This window comes from Ochotona curzoniae, unplaced genomic scaffold, assembly GCF_017591425.1.
Source record: "Ochotona curzoniae isolate NIBS_2020 unplaced genomic scaffold, NIBS_Ocur_1.0 scaffold_4505, whole genome shotgun sequence".
In the NCBI taxonomy this organism is placed as follows: Eukaryota; Metazoa; Chordata; class Mammalia; order Lagomorpha; family Ochotonidae; genus Ochotona; species Ochotona curzoniae.
The window spans coordinates 48,216,355-48,235,119 of record NW_024467118.1 but is presented as its reverse complement, the minus strand read 5'-3'; the positions used below and the strand labels follow the sequence as shown (position 1 = coordinate 48,235,119).

General features: G+C 36.5%; 2 protein-coding genes across 2 annotated transcripts; both read right to left on the bottom strand.

Moving 5' to 3' along the window:
* Window positions 1–3,300: 3,300 nt before the first annotated feature.
* Window positions 3,301–18,195, bottom strand: CUNH4orf47 (chromosome unknown C4orf47 homolog). The gene is made up of 7 exons (XM_040966053.1): window positions 18,066–18,195; window positions 16,036–16,255; window positions 13,050–13,187; window positions 12,562–12,637; window positions 10,586–10,765; window positions 4,077–4,246; window positions 3,301–3,496 (listed from the first exon to the last, which is right to left on the bottom strand). The coding sequence occupies exons 1-7, from the start codon at window positions 18,163–18,165 to the stop codon at window positions 3,448–3,450; spliced, it is 933 nt and encodes a 310-aa protein (XP_040821987.1). The 5' UTR covers window positions 18,166–18,195; the 3' UTR covers window positions 3,301–3,447.
* On the bottom strand, window positions 17,077–17,292 carry LOC121146565 (small nuclear ribonucleoprotein G-like). The gene has a single exon (XM_040966054.1). It carries the CDS (start codon window positions 17,260–17,262, stop codon window positions 17,077–17,079), a length of 186 nt encoding a protein of 61 aa, XP_040821988.1. The 5' UTR covers window positions 17,263–17,292.
* Window positions 18,196–18,765: the final 570 nt, after the last annotated feature.

The following is an 18,765-nucleotide window of genomic DNA, read 5'->3' as shown; positions in this document are numbered from 1 at the left end:
TCCTTGTCCAAGTATTATTTTTTATTCATACAAAACATTTTCTTAAGTTTACTTGTTTTCATCTGCTGGGAAGACAGAATGACAGAGATCATCCCTATGCGGGTTCACCCTCCAGGTGCCACCAGAGCTGTGGCTGGGATGGACAGAAGCCAGGAGCATTTGAGCCCTCTCCCTCTGCCTCCCAGAATGCACAAGGTGAAAAGATTTGAACCAGACACTGAAATATAGATGTCCCAAGCACAATGCCCTCCCCCAAAAAACACTTTTAAAGTTGAATTCACATGTGATTAAAATTTGCAACTGACTAGAATAGATTAGCTTTTAAAATTACAATCCAGAATTAGGCTGATACTTTTATCATGTCAAAAACTGAAGATTCTAACACAGCATGAAGAGGGTCACACATTGGATTGCTGGGAGAATTCAAATCGTTTATGTGCAGTAACTCTGCCAACCCTTCTCTTTAGATGGACACGTCTTTTTCATACTAGGCAGCAGGTATGCCTACCAAGGTTCATGAGACAGAATGACCGCCTCCCAAGGCTCTATGTAAACCTGCCCTTTGCTCCAGACAGCGACACTTATCTCTTCCAAAATTACCTGTTACACAATTTCTTGTCAAATACTTTTTCTGCATTTCTTGAGGTGCTGGTGCTTTTTAAGTCACTATAGTGAATGACAGTAATTCCTGAACCATCAGAATACTATCCTGCATCCCTGGGATAGTTGCATTGTGCCAGTCTTTGAATGAATAATCAATTCATTTTGATGCTATCTTCTTAAGGATGTCTACTTCTGTATTCTGAAAGATATTACTCTGAATTATTTTCTTTTCATGTCTTTTTCGGTTTTCCATACCAGGAAAATCCTGGCCTCATAAAACAGGTTGAAAATAGAATCCACCAACTAAAAGGTCTTAAATTGCAAAATAAAATTGATTTATAAATACAGAACAATTCAGGTTCCCTCCCTTTTCTTGAGATAGCTTTGATAATTTGTGTTCTGAGGAGTTTGCATTTTTCATACAACTTCTGAAATATAAAATTGTCCATAATATCCCTTACCTTTTTAGGGTCCAGCAGATTGGCGATAATGCACTCTTTAATTTATGATGCTGGTCTCTACTAGAGTTTTATTGATGCCATTGCTTCTTTGTCACTGGAGTGAGGCGAGATGTTATAGTGATTTTTATTTTCATTTGCCTGATGGGTAGCGATCCTGAGCATTTTTCATATGTCTGTCACCCATTTGTATTTCTTCCTTTGAAAAGTATCTACTCATATCATTTGCCCATTTCTTATCCGGATTTTTGTTGTTGTTGAGCTTCTTAAGTTTCTTATATATTCTGAATGTTAATCTGATCAGATGTATAGTTTGAAAATATTTACTGGCATTCTGTTAGTCGTGTCTTTGTTCATTGTTTTCAGAAGCTTCCTGGCTTGATGTAGTCATATTTGTCTATGTTTGCTTTCATTGCCTATAGTTTTAGAGTCTTGCCCAATAAAGTCTTTGCCTAAGACAAGGTCTTGCAGCATTTCCCCTATGTTTTCTTCCAGTAGTTTGATAGTGTCTGTTCTTAATATTAGATCTTTAATCTAAACTTCTACAAGCAGAAATCCAATCCTTCCTATAGCATTTATTAAAGAGTCTGCCCTTTCTCCAGGGAATGATTTTAGCTCACTTATCAAGGATTGGTTGGTTCTGGATGCACAGATTTATCTCTGGGATTTCTATTCTGTTCCATTGTTCTACATGTCTACTTACCTTGTTGATTTGACCATGAGAGCCCTGTAATATTTCTAAAATCTGTTACTGTGATGCCTCTGTCCTTGTTTCTATTAAGGTTACTTTGGGTATTTAGGACTCTGTTATTTCCAGAAGAATTTTAGGATTGCTTTTTTCTAGATCTCAGCAGAATGCCCTAGAGATTTTGCTGAGAATGTATTGAGGCTGTAAATTGCTTTGGATAATAAAGGAAATTTAATCCTTTTTAAAAACAATACTGCCAACTTAGCTCCCTATTGAATGAGGATTGTTGACACAGATCTCTAATTTTGAATCACAGTAATACAAATAGATGGTTTACAAATAGATGGTTTTAAAGAGATAGGGCAGAAACAACCTGGGAATGAGAAGGTAAGGTAGGATGCTCAGGGAGAGGAAGCTAACTAAAAAGGAACATGGGCAATCAGGGTAAACTTTATCTTACAGCACTGTCCTCTTTCTAAGATACTACACCAACAAGCACAGTCTTTCTCTCCCCATCAACCCATTTTGGGTTGCAATTGGCTAAAAAATCTGATGCTTTCTAAGTCATGAATAGAAGGCATTAATAAAGAAACTGAAACCTTTATCTCACTGCATAATGTATCTATGCATGAACTTATGCAATATAAGTGGATCTAATATTTATCTTTGATGTTAAGAGCGCTTTAACAGGCCTGAGTAGCCATCAATCGAATCTTCAAATATCTCTTAAGAAACATGAGTAGGGGACCTGATGCTGTGGTACATCAAGCTAATCCTCAGCCTGTAATGCCAGCATCCCATATGGACACTGGTTCGTGTCCCAGGTTTTCCACTTCCAATCCAGCTCCCTGCTTATTGCCTGGGAAAGCAGTGGAGGATCTGAGTCCTTGGGCCCTGCATCCACTCAGGAAACCCAGAAGAAGCTTCTACTGCCGAGTTTCAGATTGGGCCAAATCCAGCCATTGTGGGTATTTTGGGAGTGAACGAGCAGGTGGAAGAATTCTTACTGTCTCTCCTTCGTTCTATGTAACTGTGACTTTCCATAAAAATAAATTTTTAAAAAGAAGGAAAAAAAAGAGTAAATTAAGAAAGTATTATAGGGGCTGGTGCAATGGGAGACTGAGAAGAAACTCCTGGGTCCTGGTTTCCACTCTGGGCTACTGTGGCAGTTGGAGAGTGGAGCAGCAGGGGAAGATCTCTCTCTCTTTCTCTCTCTCTCTCTCTGGTTTTCCTTCTCTCTTAAATCTGCCTTTCCAATAAAAATAAATTCTTTAAAAGAAATTATTGTGTACTTTCGACCCCTTTGTTGCCTGTCCCTACCCTTTCCCATCAAGCCCGTATATTTTGTTAACATTAGGAATTAGTGTTTTTAAGTATTAGAGTGTACCTCGAGATTTTACAAAATTTTAAAATGTTATATATTTCTTAGGTATTCAGGGTATCTAAGTCATAAATGGAAGGCATTAGTAAACTGACACCTTCATTTCACTACATAATGTGCCTATGCATGAACCTAAGTCTGTAAGACAACAGTAGCAATCACACATCAAATAATTAGCAAATATCATTTACTACCTAAATAGTAGTAATAAAATAAGACTTTTAGGTTCTTTTTAAATACTTGTGCTCTTTATCACACAGCTTACATTTTTATCAATAGTCTTGACCAGGGCAGCAGAACTACTTTCCTCCCAGCTGCTAATAGGATTGTACTGAGGCAGTCTTGTAGTTCTTTGAATTTAGTGCCCTAAAATTGGAAAATAGATGCATATTTAAGTTTATAGGTTCAAGTTACCCAACTGTACATTTTCATAAAAATTTTGCACTAACACATGTTAAATAATTTTACATGTTCAAAGAAACAAAATTTTCTCCCCAATCTAAAAAAATGAAATAATTTAAGTCAGAAATACTGAGAAACTATTATGGTTTTAAGGAATCAGTTTCAAATACTATGTAGAAAGCCCCTTTTTGCCCTGATGAAAAAAAAAAGGCATTATATTTAAAAATTTGGCCATAAGAGTTTCTGCATATTAAAGCTCTGATGGACATCAAATAACAAAACAAAGTCAAGAGATCATTAAATTTTCTCAGTACTATCATGAGTAATGAGTAATGTCAGTCATTTAGAATGAGATTTAAGTTAGATTGCTCCAAATTATCAAAATTTTAGGATAGTATATACTTACTATAAAGTTATTCCCAAAATATTTCATTAATTCAAAATCACTGTTTTAGTTAGGTAAAAAGTAGCAAATCACATTAACATTCTTAAACTTATTATATATTTCTTCCAGGCTTATGGCTTAACCATCAATCATTCTTACCTTTTGACATTCAAAGTCATTATACTTTCAATTGGCCTGCTTTTTGGTCCACTTGGTGGATGGAAAATCTTCTCACCCTTGCCAGAAATTCCTTTTACCAATTTCACCACATAAGGGTCAGCCGAATGTGATGGATAAGGGTCAAATGTTCCCGCCTTCATTCCACCAGCCTATAAGACAAAGAGTGGAAAAATTAACATATTTCTGTAACAATTTTTCTACAAAATTAAGTTGTAGAGTTCACACATATTTTTGCAGTCTGTTAAGTTGGTTTTTTACACTTATAAAAAGCTATAATATACTACTTAATTCAAATACAAGCAAAAGGTCTCTACCATCAATTCTGCTGGTTTACAACACAAAAATTCTCCATAAAAATGAAAATGTTTAATCAAGTGACATTCTTTTTTTTAACCAAATCATGCTCTAGACCATTACCAAGCATTAATATTTTAGTAAGACTTTTTAAATTAAGTCAAAACCTAGTTAGAGGATAAACCTGTTACTGAGAGGATGAGACCTACCTAAATCAAATATATTTTCAGAAGGAATGAGGAACAGGAAGCCTAGCATAACATAAGTTTACAACACGGCAGTCAGTGGTGGAGAAGATTTGAAAAGATGTTTAAGTAATAATACATAAAGAGAAGGTGATACAAAAATTCAATGTACTTTTTTGTTTACATTCAATGTACTTAATCATTTTCCTACAATCTATAAAGAGAATTCAAAGTATTTTTCTACCAAAGCACAAATAGTTGTTTGGGCATTTTAAACCAGTCTGATGGGATGTTTATATTTATAGTCACCAAGAAAATTATATGGAATAATAATCCATTTACTGGGGCCTCTTTTCACAGTAATATCAAAATCAGATGCACAAGAGTATTTAATTGAACTAAGACATATGAGGCTTCAGTAAAGGTCACAGAAAAAGGAATAAGAAGACAATGTAAATTTCTATGAACACTTTGAGGACCCTCTGTGTAGCTATAATTTTTCAAGTTTTCCAGATTGAGGACGTTATAGATTATTCTGACAACAATAACAAGGAATTTCAGATAAATTAATTTCTAAATATAAAAACAAAATTAAAGAATTAAAACAAAAAAGATACATAACAAAAATCTCCAAAAGGCCCCTAGATGGAATGAGTGTTGTAGCACAGAGAAGTAAGTGCTGTCTGGGACACCTGCAATCCATATTGGAGGATCTGGGATCAAGTCCTACCTTCATTTCCAGACTTCCTGTTAATATGCTTTGCAGGCAACAAACTGTTGGAACAAGTACCTAGGTTCTTAGCATGCGCGTGAGAGACTTTTATGAGTTCCTAGCTCTTGGCTGTGGTGTGGTGCCTAGCTGTTGCAGGCATCTGCAGAGTGAACAAGTAGATGGAAGAACTCTGTCTCTCTCTCTCTCTCTCTCTCTCTCACACACACACACACACACACACACACACACACCTACAAATGTGTATATTTGTGTATGCGTGTATATATATATACATATGCATATATATTAGGTGTGTATGTAGGTTTGTGTGTATGCATAAAACTCTGCCTTTCAAATAAATAAAACTCAAAAAGTAAAAAGGAATGAAGAGCATACATCAGGGTTAAACCACCACTTGAGATGCCTGCATCCCACATTAGGGTGCCAGTTCAAGTCCCAGATACTCTACTTCTGATTCAGCGACCTGCTAGCATACCTAAAAAAGCAATGAATGGTGGGTCCACTACTTAAGTTCCTGCTAAGAAACTAAAAATTCAGCTTGGTCCAGTTGTTGTGGGCATTTTGGGGGTGAAAAAGTAAATAAAAGATCTCTGTCTCCCCCTCACCTATCACTGCCTTTCAAATAAGCAACTTCAAAAAAGAAAAAAAAAAATAGTGGCCAAATGTCCACCTTGAAAGTGCCGCGATCCCATTTGGGCACTGGTTTGTGTCCCGGATACTCCACTTCCCATCCAGCTCTCTGCTTGTGGCCTGGGAAAGCAGTAGAGCATGGCCCAAAGCGTTGGGATCCTGCACCCTAAGGGGAAATCCAGAAGAACCTCCTAAATTCAGACAGGCTTGGCTCAGGCTGCTGTAGCCACTGGGGGAGTGAATCAGCAGATGAAAGATCTTTGTCTCTCCTTCTCTCTATAAATCTGCCCTTCTGATAAAAAAATAAATCTTAAAAGAAAAAAGAAAAGAAATAGAGTATTTGATGACACCCATAGTGGCAACAACAGTTTACAAGGAATAAATTAATATTGTCCATTGCTGTTTGAAAAAGACCAATGATTAATAGCATAAGCAGCAGCCAAGATCACAGACATCTCAGCTGATTCAGTTTATACTGAAGTGGAGCAAATTCTCTGCCCAATGAATGCTGGAACCGTTGCACTCAGGTCAGCAAAAGACAAGAGCAAATTTTTCAAAAGAACTTTGTAGGATGTGGGCCCAAGGTCCTGAAGCATTTTTTTCAAAGAAGTGTAACAGGAGATGAAACACAGCTTTGCCAATACAGCCCTCAGGAAAAGCACAGTCAAAGCTCTGGCTACCAAATGTGGAAGCAGTCCAAAGAAAGCAGACAAATCAACAGCAAATATCACAACAGGTTTTGGGGGTGGTCAAGATATGTTTCATGATGACTTTCTGCAAAGCCAAAGTATGACCTCTGCTTCTTAGGAGAGTGTTTCAAGAAGGTTAGCCAGGGCCAGCGTGGTGACACAGCGAGCTAGTGCTCCACCTATGGCACAAGCGTCACACATGAATGCCAGTTTTAGTCCCAACTGCTCAACTTCAGATCCAGCTCCCCCTTATGGCCTGGGAAAGCAACAGAGGATCACTCAACTCTTTGGGCCCCAGCCACCTATTTGGAAGACCCAGAAGGAGCTCCTGACTCCTTGCTCCGGGCTCCTGAGTCAGATTTAGTCATTGCACCTGCTTGGGGAGTGAACCAGTTGATGGAAAAATTTGTCTGTCCTCTCTGATAATCTGCCTTTCAAATAAAACTGTTTCTTTTCTTTTTTTTTTTTTTACTGTTTTTTTCAAGTATAAAGTTATCTAGCCATTCACCAAAGAAACCTTTACTGGAGAATCCCACATCATGACATTGCTCATGCTTCTCAACAAACAAAAGTAACATGCGATTTCTCACACACATGCAAAAAGCCACTAGGTCCTAAGTTGGCTCCTTCTGACTTCATCTTCTTTCCTATTCTTAACATAATTGCTTAAGGGACATCCATTTACACTGAGTTAATGTGAAAAGATTACATCGACATGGCTAAATCCACAGAACTCTCAGTTCTCTAATGATGCACTAAATGGCTGAGATTGTTTACAAAAGTATTTTCAACTTGATGGAGTTTACATTGAAAATAGTTGATATTTTAATTTTTATTCTGGAATTCCATTTGCCAGCAAATGTTTTTGGAACTTTTTCATACAACATGGTCAAATGAGATTCACTACAAAAATGACATTATTGTTATTCATTTTGTAACAAAATATTAAAAAGATGACAATTTAAATAGAGTATATAATTTTATAAAGTCTATGTATATTCAGTAAAAAATATTGAAATGAAAGAATAGCGATAACCTTCTTAAAGGCAAGATTAAGGGAAGGATGGCCACCAAAAAATTGAACATAAACATGATATAAAATGTGCAAATATTGGGAAAAAGGTGTAAAGTTATTGATAAATACATTCCTAAAACTGAAAGATAATAATAGAATAATAAATTTTAATGCAGTAGCCACTTTTTAAAAAATCAAATGTTTTTGTAAAGGTACAAAATAAAGGAAAATATGATGAGGAAAGAAAATACTACTAACCAGGAGCGTTAATAAGAATAAGCATATGTAAACCCTATGTGATATTAAATAAAACTAAGTAAGGGACAAAAATATTTTTAAGTCCATTATCCATATCAGAACATTCACATTGTTAATGTTAGTATATCCAAACAATCTGGAGATTTAATTTTAAAGTAAAATATGAAAATATAAAAGGTCTTTTTAAAAATCACAGCCAAAAAAAAAAAGAATTAAAACTAAAAAAAAACACTACAAATTGCAACAAGAGACATTTTTTAAAAATATGATCAAAACAAATTTTTAGTCAGACTAGCAAAGAAAAGCAAGAGAGAAAAAACAAGCAAAATTAAAAATAAAAAAGAAAGCATAAGAACCTAGTTGTCTCTTGTTCATTTTTCTTTTTTAGTAAATTCTTGAGATACATTATTAGATTACTTGTTTGAGATATTTCTATTTTTTGTAAGCACTTGATTTTATGAATGTCCCTTTTATTACTGTTTTTGTTACATCTTATGGGTTTGAATTTTTTGTTCGTTTTTATTCTCATTTCTTCAAAAAGTTTTTTTTTCCACATTTCTTCAGTGACACACAGGTCACTGATATAGTAGTATCATTTTCTTCAAAAAGGTTTTTTATTTTTTTCATTTTTTAGCAATACATTGGTCATTCAGTAGCATGTTATTTAACTTCGTGCTGTTGTAAACTTTCTATTTTTTTTCAGTTATTCATTTTGTTTTATGGCTTGTCATCTAAGGGGATGTACAGTAACAGTGTAATAGAGACTATCATATCCAGATGTGAAGATACAATGCAGTATGCATCTCTACTTCTAATCAAAGGTGGTCCCTCCCACTGTGCATACCCAATGATGGACTTAAAACTGTTTGTGAAGGACTATGCTAACATAATAATATAGAGGAAAAAAGTAGAAAGAGAGAATTGGGGGAGGGGTGAAATCCAAGAATTCATGGAAATGCATAAAAAAAGTTTTAAAAATTTGAAGAAAAAATGTAAAGGCCTTTTTAAGAAAACTTTTGAAAATTATTCCAAATCTCTGGGAAAAAATTATGAGTGAACAATTGCTATTATTTTCTGATAAAAGACTAGACCATCCAATAATAAATGTGATAGTGATTAAAGGTAGTTTGGCAAAAATTAATAGACAAATAGAATGAAAATTCAGGGATATTCACTCAAAAATTAAAATCTTAAATTGATGAATATGGTACATCATAGCAGTGATATTAAAAATGAATTATTCCATCAGTGAGGTGAGGGACAACTGCGTTTTAAAAACTATTTTCATTTTATTTGAAAGGTAAAGAGAGGCAGATAAGCAGAGCTCTTCCATCTGCTGTTCATTCCCCCAAATGCCTGTAACAATCAGGGCTGGGACAGGCCATGGCCAGGAACCTGGCCCTCACTCTCCATGTCCCACACACTGGCCAGGGACCCGAGGATTTGAGCCATCATCTGCGGCTTCCCAGGATGAACATAAGCAGGAGGTTAGATAGGAAATGGAGGAATTGGAATCCAAACCAGGAACTCTCAACCCCTATGCCAAACAAGCACCTACAAATAGTTTCCTAAACAATAAATTTTATCACACCAATACCCTACTTAAAGCCATTACCATAATCAAATACAGAACATTTTTGTGCTCCAAAGTGAATTCTGAAAAGATAAAAGCTGAATCTTGACCTTACTCTTTGTATCACAATATAAACAGATAAAGATTTAAAGTCAAAAGGATAAGATAAATAGTAGAAATCAAGAACGCATACTAATATAACTTTGGTGGCAAAGAAAGCCATTCTGAAAATGGTATAAACCTTACTATGAAAAATTGTTAACCCTAATGATGTCAAATTATTACATTTTTTGTAAAGTTTTATTTATTGACCTTAAAGGCAAAGTGACAAAGAATTCTCTTCCCTTTACATTCAGGGCTAGGCCCAAAGCCAAGAGCAAGGAACTCCATAGCTGGGTCTCCCATGCAAGTAGCAGGAACTCAGGTACTTTGGCTATCATGCCCTACCTCCAAGAAACAGTCTCAGGAAGCTGGACTGGAAGCCCACAGTAGCCAGGACATAACCAGCACTGCCTATGGGATACAGACACCCCAAGCAGCAGCTGCACCTGCTGTACCACCATCCCACATCAAAGGAATAAACTTCCAAACATAAAACATCAAAGTCAAGATCCAACAGTACAGAAAAATTGTTTCCAGCAAAAATTAAAAAAAAAAAAACAGTATCCTTATAAATGAAAAGATCTTGTAAATCAGTACAACACACACACACTCTAATGGAGTATCCACAGGGAAAACAGAGGCAATTTCACAGGAAGGGAAAAAAAATAAGGCTCGCAACTGTCAGATCATCTTAAATTTTACTGTCATTTGTATGTTTCTGTAGTAAGGGAAAAGCTCAGGAACTGAAATAATTTTGAGAGAAACTAGACCTAATATATAAAGAGAGATATCAAAAATTCATTGTCAACTGAAATACATTTAAAGTATTAAAAATTACCAAGTTACTTGAACTTCATTATCCAGTCACTAATCTTGCTTTTGTAACCAGCATTTCATGATTCTTGGCATCCGTATAAGTGTTTAATATACACATAAATTTAAAAAATAATTTAGTACTATCATACTAAAAGGCAGGGCTTTATGAAAATGTTCACAATTTTAACCTTACCTTTTTACCAGGAGAAGAAGGTTTAAAAGGGTTTGAAATCAATTGTTTCTTTTCCGTTTTTTTAATTGGTGGCAGAGCTTTCTCAAAAGCGTAAGGATTGGTGTCAAAATAATCCCTTGGATACAGATTTAATTTGAAAGGAGTTCCTTTGAGTAGACGATGGTGTTCTTCATTCTCTTTCTGTAAAATGAGTTTGAAATTGCATAGCATAATTGTGCAAATGGGAAATAACGAAGTCAAATCGTTTCAACAATATAGACACACAGATTCTAGATACTAATGGATGCAGTTTTTACATTAAACTCATTTCTTTGTGAAATTCACTTTTATGACACTAAAAGGGTGCCAAGTTATGAATAAGCATAACTATTATTATTTATTTTAGATACAAATATATTTAAGGTATAGCAATCTATTTAATACCCAAAGAAATCCATATGAACTTTTTGAGTAAAGTGATGTCGTTATAAAAGGACTGGTCCTAGGTTCAGGCCCTCACTCCTTATTGCCCTACAGCACTTCTTGGGGATCCTGAGAATGTTAGGGACCTCTTCCGAGTCGTATCTTCCACTGTCACTGAGGACACTGTCATCTCCCTTCCCTTTTAATACTGTTGTCATGATTAAATGAGATTAAATAAAGCACCTGACACATGGCAGGCCTTCAATCAAGGTCAGTTTCTTCTAAAAAAATTTTTTTTACATTGTAAAATTTTTTCTATTATATTATTTTTAATCTACCTGGTTGTGAAGCACAAGAAACCATTTTCCCCCTTCTCGTGTTGCAATCTTTTCTCTGGGACAGTATACATATAAACATCAGTAGCTGGGGTGGGTGTTCAGTCCAGCAGGAAAGATGCTGGCTCAGATTCCTGCATGTCTTCATTGCACCTCGCTTCCATCCACAGAACCGGCTCCTGACTGCAGTGTCTGGCAAATGCCAGCCCTGGGAGGCAGTGCTGATAGTATAAGCCCCTGGTTAGCTGTCGCTCACGTCTAATCTGCCTGCCTGGTCACTGCAGGCATCGGGGAAGCAAATCAGAGGATGGGAAGCCTCTGTCTCTTTCTCGCTCTGTTTCTCAAGTAATTTTTTTTAACTGCTAGCTGTTAGCAAAGTAGCAAAAGAACTCATACTGTAAAACAAAATCAGAGACTGTGAATTTTGATACTTCTTCTACTTCCTGCAAATATGAAACCCAGCATTTTATAACTCAACAACCTGAACATTTTGATAAGTGAACTCTAAAACAGATAGTTATGCCAGGGAAGACTAACTTCTACTGCTAGGAACTCTGCTGCAACAATTTGAGAAGCTTTTGCTCTTTTTGAATTTTCTCTTTTTTGTATGTGTCCCACCTGCAGGGCCTTCACTTTTTGGCAATCTGTTCTTGCCTATTCTCCATCACAAGGTATGCATAATTTATCTGTAATCTAGTTCTGCTTTGGGGGTATGTCTCTCAAAATGTAATTTTTATGGGAACGAATTGATAATTTGTCATGTTGCTATGGTGATTGTAAATGGTTGTGAATGATGTTATAAAATACGGCAGTGGCCAATTTTAAATGGGTGAGGTACTAACTTAGGGAAAGCTTTCACTACAACACATTGTGTAAAGAACTGCAGGAGAGATTTGGGCAGCTTTCCAACACAAAGAAGTGATAAATATTTAAGGAGAAATGCTAATTATCCTAATTTGATCATGTAAGTATATAGCGATCACATTAAATATGATTTGTAAGTGTCTAGTGATTGCATGTATACAATAAATATGTACAATTCTTATTAGAACTAAGAAAATCCACAGCATGATGCGGGAATCTAGCATCATAAAAGGTAAAATGATGAATTTATATAAACACCAATATGGCAATTGCTCACTGATATAAACATACCCCAAACATAATTTTACCACAAGTGAATTTTTAAAGTCTACTGAACAAAACAAAGTTTGAAAACTTCCAAGACAGGTTCTTTACCTTATAATTTAATTTGGGTGCATCATAGAAATCAGCTGAATGTGAAAACTGTTTACCTATGGTAATATTTGCATAGCTAAGGAAAGAAAATAAGTTATGGTTACTTTGAGGTTCAGAAATTTTCATTTTTTATATTTTAAAATTTAAAACAATTGGGACTGGCATTGTGATACAGCAGGTAGAGCCACCACTTGTGACACAAGCACCGTTTGTGGGTGCTAATTCATATCCCAACTTCCTGCCAATGTCCTGGGAAAAGCAGCAGAAAATGACCCAAATGTTTGGACCCCTACCACCCACGTGGGAGACCCAGGTGAGGCTCCTGGCTCCTGGCTTTAGCTTGCCCCAGTATGAGCACTGCAACCATCTGAGGAACAAACCAGTGGATGGAAGAACTCTCTTTCTCAGTCGTTATGATTTTCATAATAAGCAAATATATGTTTAAACAATTTTTAATGAATGATATGAAAGTATTAAAAATACCTTACCCATATCCAGTTCCTTTTTTTCCTGGGTTTGTGTATAAATTCTTTCCAGGTGCCTCATATTTTTCTCTGGGTTTTGATTGTGCACTGAAGAATGGAATTGGACCACCTATGGTTCCATAGTAGCTTCCTAATCCACATCTTAAAGACAATTTTTCATTTTCATTAAATGATTACATTTCATGTCATACATATTTTTTACATTTTTCCAAAAAAAATTGAAAAAGGAGAAAAATACATGCATTGGAATTGTTCCACTTGGTAAGAATAAAAGACATATTTTGTTTGTTTTTAAATCTAATTTTATGTCCCTAAAGTGACAAACTATGAGATTTTTAAACATATATACATACATACATATATATATATATATATATATATTTTTTTTTTTTTATTGGAAAGGCGGATATACAGAGAGGAGAGACAGAGAGGAAGATCTTCCGTCCGATGATTCACTCCCCAAGTGACTGCTATAGCCTGTGCTGCGCCAATCCGAAGCCAGGAACCAGGAACTTCTTCCGGGTCTCCCATGCGGGAGCAGGGTCTCAAAGCCTTGGGCTGTCCTCAACTGCTTTCCCAGGCCACAAGCAGGGACCTGGATGGGAAGTGGAGCTGCTGAGATTAGAACTGGCGCCCATATGGGATCCCGGGCACGTTCAAGGCAAGGACTTTAGCTGCTAGGCCACGCCGCCGGGCCCCAGCAATTCTTATATTTGAATTAAAATGTCAGAAACTAGAGACATCAATATTTGTAGCTTATTAACTGTAGCCTACAAAATTTTCCAGTAAAAGGGGCTATACAGAGGCCAACATCATGGTTTAGTGGGTTTAGCTGTCAGCTGTGATGACAGCATCCCATACAGGCACGGCTTGAGTCCTGAATGCTCTACTCCTGACCCAACTCCCTGCTAATACGCCTGGGGAAGGAGTGGGCCCTTGGCATTCACATGGAAGACCTGAATGAAATTCCTGGCTCCTGGCTTCAGCCTGGCCCAGCGTTGGCTACTGCAGCTAGTTGGGGAGTGAAACAATAGATATAAGAATCTCTCTCTCTTCCTCTCACTCTCTTTCCCTCATCTTTGAAAGAAAGAGAGAATATTCATTAATCCCTAAGTATAAACATATGAAGGTACTTCAGAAAGTTCATGCAAATAGAATTAAAAGATGATTTTAGGCTAAAAATATTTTTGGGATCCATCCATTTTCATAATATATATCTTAATGAGCTTGTTGAGGATTCTTCTTTGCATGAATTTCAAATTTCTATATCAAAATTAATTTTTTAATGCCATGTTCCCAAGAACTTTCAAAGTACATATCATAAAATTCTAAAATACAGCAAGGGAAGAAAGCAGTGATACCTCAAAGAAAAGGACAATTAAGTGCAAAGTAATTTAACCAGAATGTTATTTAATACAAGCACTAAAAATCACTACATTTAGAACTTAACTAAATGCCTCTGATTCCATAATCTGGTGTTGATGCATGCCTACATAAGAGCTTTGTCTTTACATTATCTGTCTTTTTGAGAATACCTTTTGTGTCCCACAAAGTTACAAACTTTTGTTTTTGTTTTTCTTTTTCATATACCTGAACTTCAAAAAGAAAATGAACCTAGTCTCTTTACAACACTGTTAAATTATTTGGCCAAAAAATAAATACAGCTTATTATAAACTACTATAACAAGGCAACAATTTCCAGTTATTATCACATGGGTCAAAGTTCCTCCTAGGTGAGGAAAGATTAACAAGAAGAAAAGTTATTTAAAGGATAAAATACATTAAAAAAAGAAATTGCAGTCTTGAACTTATTGAGCTTACATTTTAAAAGAAATTAAGCCCAGAAACTAGTCAAAATAAATCCTTCAAATCCACCCCAAGTGTTAAAAGACAGGAAAAAAAAAATTAAAATAGCAATGGAACAGAAGAAACTCCCCACCCTTAACTGAGCTGTTTTGGCTGAGGCAGGTGGCGTGCTAGAACTAAAAGGAAACGTGGTTTTGTAGTTGCAAAAACCACAACAGATCAGCAAAAAGCTAGACTTGAGTCAACCCTCGTTACTGGGTGAGAAGGACCATCACATCCCCAATCTCAGCTATCAGAAAATACTCAGTCCAATTTGTTAAGGTCATGATTTAAAGGTAAGAAAAAAATTGAATCTTTACATTGATAGCCATCACAATGAAAATATTGTTAAACCCCATACAGGTATCTTCACAATATTTTTTAAATAATAGATCCAATTATTTTCTTCATCAAAAGAGGGTTTATCCTAATTTCATACTGTTTACTTATATGTTAAAGATGTTCTTAAGTAGCAGAACAAAAAAAACAGACGTTTTACCTGAAGGTAATGTTTTCCTCAACCCTTCAAGTTTTTTTTAACATATTTGTTTCTACTGTCTTTTTTATTAGCAAGCTAATAAAGAACAGTAACATATATAATCTGAAACCTAACAGAATGAGAATATACTTAATCAGAATTGCCTGTCATTCTAAACCATCCAGTCTGGACCCAGCGCAATAGCATAGTGGTTAAAGTCCTCGCCTTGCACACGCCAGGATCCCATATGGGTGCCGTTTCTAATCCCAGCAGTCCCACTTCCCAACCCAGCTTCCTGCTTGTAGCCTGGAAAAACAGTCAAGGACGGCCCAAAGCCTTGGGATCCTACACCTGTGTGGGAGACCTGGAAGAGCTCCTAGCTCCTGGCTTCGGATTGGCTCAGCTCCAGCCGTAGCGGTCACTTGGGGCATGAACCATTGGACGGAAGATCGTTCTGTCTCTCCTCCTCTCTGTATATCTGCCTTTCCAATAAAAATAAATAAATCTTTTAAAATAAATAAATAAATCATCCAGTCTGACTCCACTTACGAACTGTCCTAAGCTTATCATTAAACACAAATCTCACATAACAGAATCCTATAGAACAATGAACATTTCACCTAAGAGAGAGAAACATGCAGAAGTCCCATTTTCTCAAACACTTACGGCTTTTTATCCCCACTACTTGGAAGGAAGGCTTTGCTTATATTTTTTTTGGCTTCTTCCATCAAATGCTGTCTCCTCACTTGATTCAGGTTTACATAGCCTTCACCTTCAAAAATCCTTCCAAACTGGGAATCAAAATAACCTGCCTGGAGACTGGACATTCCTTTGGATCCCCCAGGTAATATCTGTCTGTTTTTGCTTGCAGCCTCATTGAAGGGTCCTTTAAAAACAAATTAGGAACATTCACATTTTGAGCTCACTAGTAATTGAAGGACATGAAAAAGTCATTTATAAAAGTTTCCAAATGTGATTTTGGCTAATTATGAATTGGGAGCTCCAATACACAGTTTTAAAATGTTCACTGGAAGTTTTGGGTTGAAGGATATTGTAGGTAAATCCTAACAGGCTTTCAGTAAAATATCTTAACACATAGGGTAAGGCACTGGTTGAATACTACGGATCTAAGAGCTGGAAGACCTTAAAGGTTTCCCGAATTCATTGTACCCCATTAACATGCTGAAAAGCCCAGTGTAAGATGTCAGTAGAGGATGTGTATAGGCTGAACAGAAGGGATATTGAAACGGAATAAATTCCCCTGCTAGGAATATCCTCACAACATATGAATGCCTATGTCCACTTAGACATGAAATCAAATGCCCCCAACAGTTTCATTTATAAATAATAAACAAAGAAATAAACAACCCAAATAACATCAAGAAGAAAACTTTCAAAAATTAAAAAGAAACTTATGCATTCATTTAAGTAATTATGTAAAGGCTGTTTTCATAAATATGTAAACTTCCTTTATAATTTAGATCTAGGAGAACTCGGGAAGTTCTTTAGTAACATAATACTTTTTTGAAGAACACACAACACTTCATTTAACTACTTTGTTGCAATGTTAATTTGTATTACTGATTTTTTTTTACTATCACAAAAGTTTATTTAAAAAAATGAAAATGTACATGTCCCAACTCTTATATCACATCACAGCAAAACAGGTCCTTTTGGAGAAGGGATATGGATTTATTTGCCGAACACTCATTGTAAGGCTTCTAACATGATGATACTCTTTCCTCGTATTACCACCATTCCAGTATTGCTCTGCTGTCCACTATTTGCCATCTCCACACATTCATCTATCACCAGACTCATGAAGGGCCCAAATCCTCTCAGTATTCCGTGGGCATGTCTGCCATTTAATTTTAATGACAACTTCTTGTCCATAAATTTTTTCAACTCAGGAGGGTGAGTTTTGCTCAAAGCAGTGGCTTGGGGCGCTCACAGACTCCTGGAAATGCAATTGGCAGCCTCCTAGTGCTCCTACCGCAGGCCTGGCACTCGGTGTCTATTGCTGATTTTTTTAACTTCAATTTCAAAAATAAGTTAAATTAGTTGTGTACATTGAAAACCCCCCAAATCAACAGGTTACACATTTGCACAGTACATCTTTCTCCCACATTTGACTACCCAAGTTCCTCTTTCAAGGGCATCAATACTAATATTGTTTTTCAGGGAACACTGAGGCATGTTCAATTGAGTATGTTCATATGCATTCCTTTCCATATTTAATATTTAACATATCTTTTATTCAATATGTATCTTGGAGCTGTTTCCCTATCAGTAGATTCTTTTGCCTTGCTGCATAGAAGTCACTGGATATTCACATATTCAATCTACTTTAGCTCTTTTATTACTTAGGACATTCCCAAAAGTTATTAATGTAGCATTTCATCTTTCAGGAAAATGACAACACATGACCTTCTTGGATCCAGACATATGTGCTGTTTGCATAGGGCAAAAAGCTGCCATAATTTCTTTGGAAAGAAGTAAAATTCTCTATGAAGACAATAAGCGAGAGGAGAGCAGCTTTATAAAATCAGTTTGCTTCTAAGAAAATTAACTTCTCTTAACATTCCACAAATTAATCAACTTGGATCCCAAAGCTTTGAAACATTTCAAAAGTAATGATCAGCTTCAAAACAAAAAACTTGATGTAGAAAATATCTATTCTTCAGTTAAATACTTACTATTAAATTGGGACACGTATTTATCCCCAACAGTAATGTATTCCATTTCACTGAAGAGGCCAATCCTCTCCATGTCTGTTTTCCCTCCTTCGAGAGGCATGGCTGCTTCCTATGGCGTTTTCTATACTGGCAACTCTAAAGGTATCCTGAGGGCTGCTGCCTTACAGAAAAGGGGAAAAGATGATTCTCAATTTCAGGCCACATCATCTTTACTTTGGGAGTTGTTATTATTAATACTGCTACTATTTTAAAGGTAAACAGAGAGATCTTTTTCACCTGCCAGTTCACTGCCCAACTGCCCATAAATACCACAGCTCAATTCAAGTCTCCTGCATGTGTTTCACGGACACATTGTGCTTAAGCCATCTGGTGCTGCCTTGGGGTGGGCCTCCCCCAGCCACAGGACCATTGCACATGCTGTCTTGCTTTGGGCAGGCACTGGACACCCATCGCTTTGCTCATTTGACCTCAGTCCGGTCTACCACAGCGGCAAGGGCCTCTGGTAAGCCCTCATCATGCACCTGTTTTTCCTCACCACTAAGCTATTGGATCCACAACGGCAGGAACTGTGGTGAGGACGTGGGATTCTTTACCTCAGGGTTCCCGGGGTCTGTACAGGCATCCAAGGAAGAAGGGGCAGGGGCGTAGCACAAAAGGAGGTAAGGGAATGAGATTTCTGCCATGAACTTTCCCTTACCTA

What these genes read in the sequence shown, in the direction of transcription:
- LOC121146565 (XM_040966054.1), bottom strand. Translation starts at nt 17,262, where the DNA reads ATGGACAAGAAGTTGTCATTAAAATTAAATGGCAGACATGCCCACGGA.
- CUNH4orf47 (XM_040966053.1), bottom strand. Translation starts at nt 18,165, where the DNA reads ATGCCTCTCGAAGGAGGGAAAACAGACATGGAGAGGATTGGCCTCTTC. An exon ending in ATACGTGTCCCAATTTAATA is followed by an intron (nt 16,256 to 18,065) that starts GTAAGTATTTAA and finishes TTGTTTTTAAAG; the next exon opens with GACCCTTCAATGAGGCTGCA. An exon ending in AGTAGTGGGGATAAAAAGCC is followed by an intron (nt 13,188 to 16,035) that starts GTAAGTGTTTGA and finishes ATTGTCTTTAAG; the next exon opens with ATGTGGATTAGGAAGCTACT.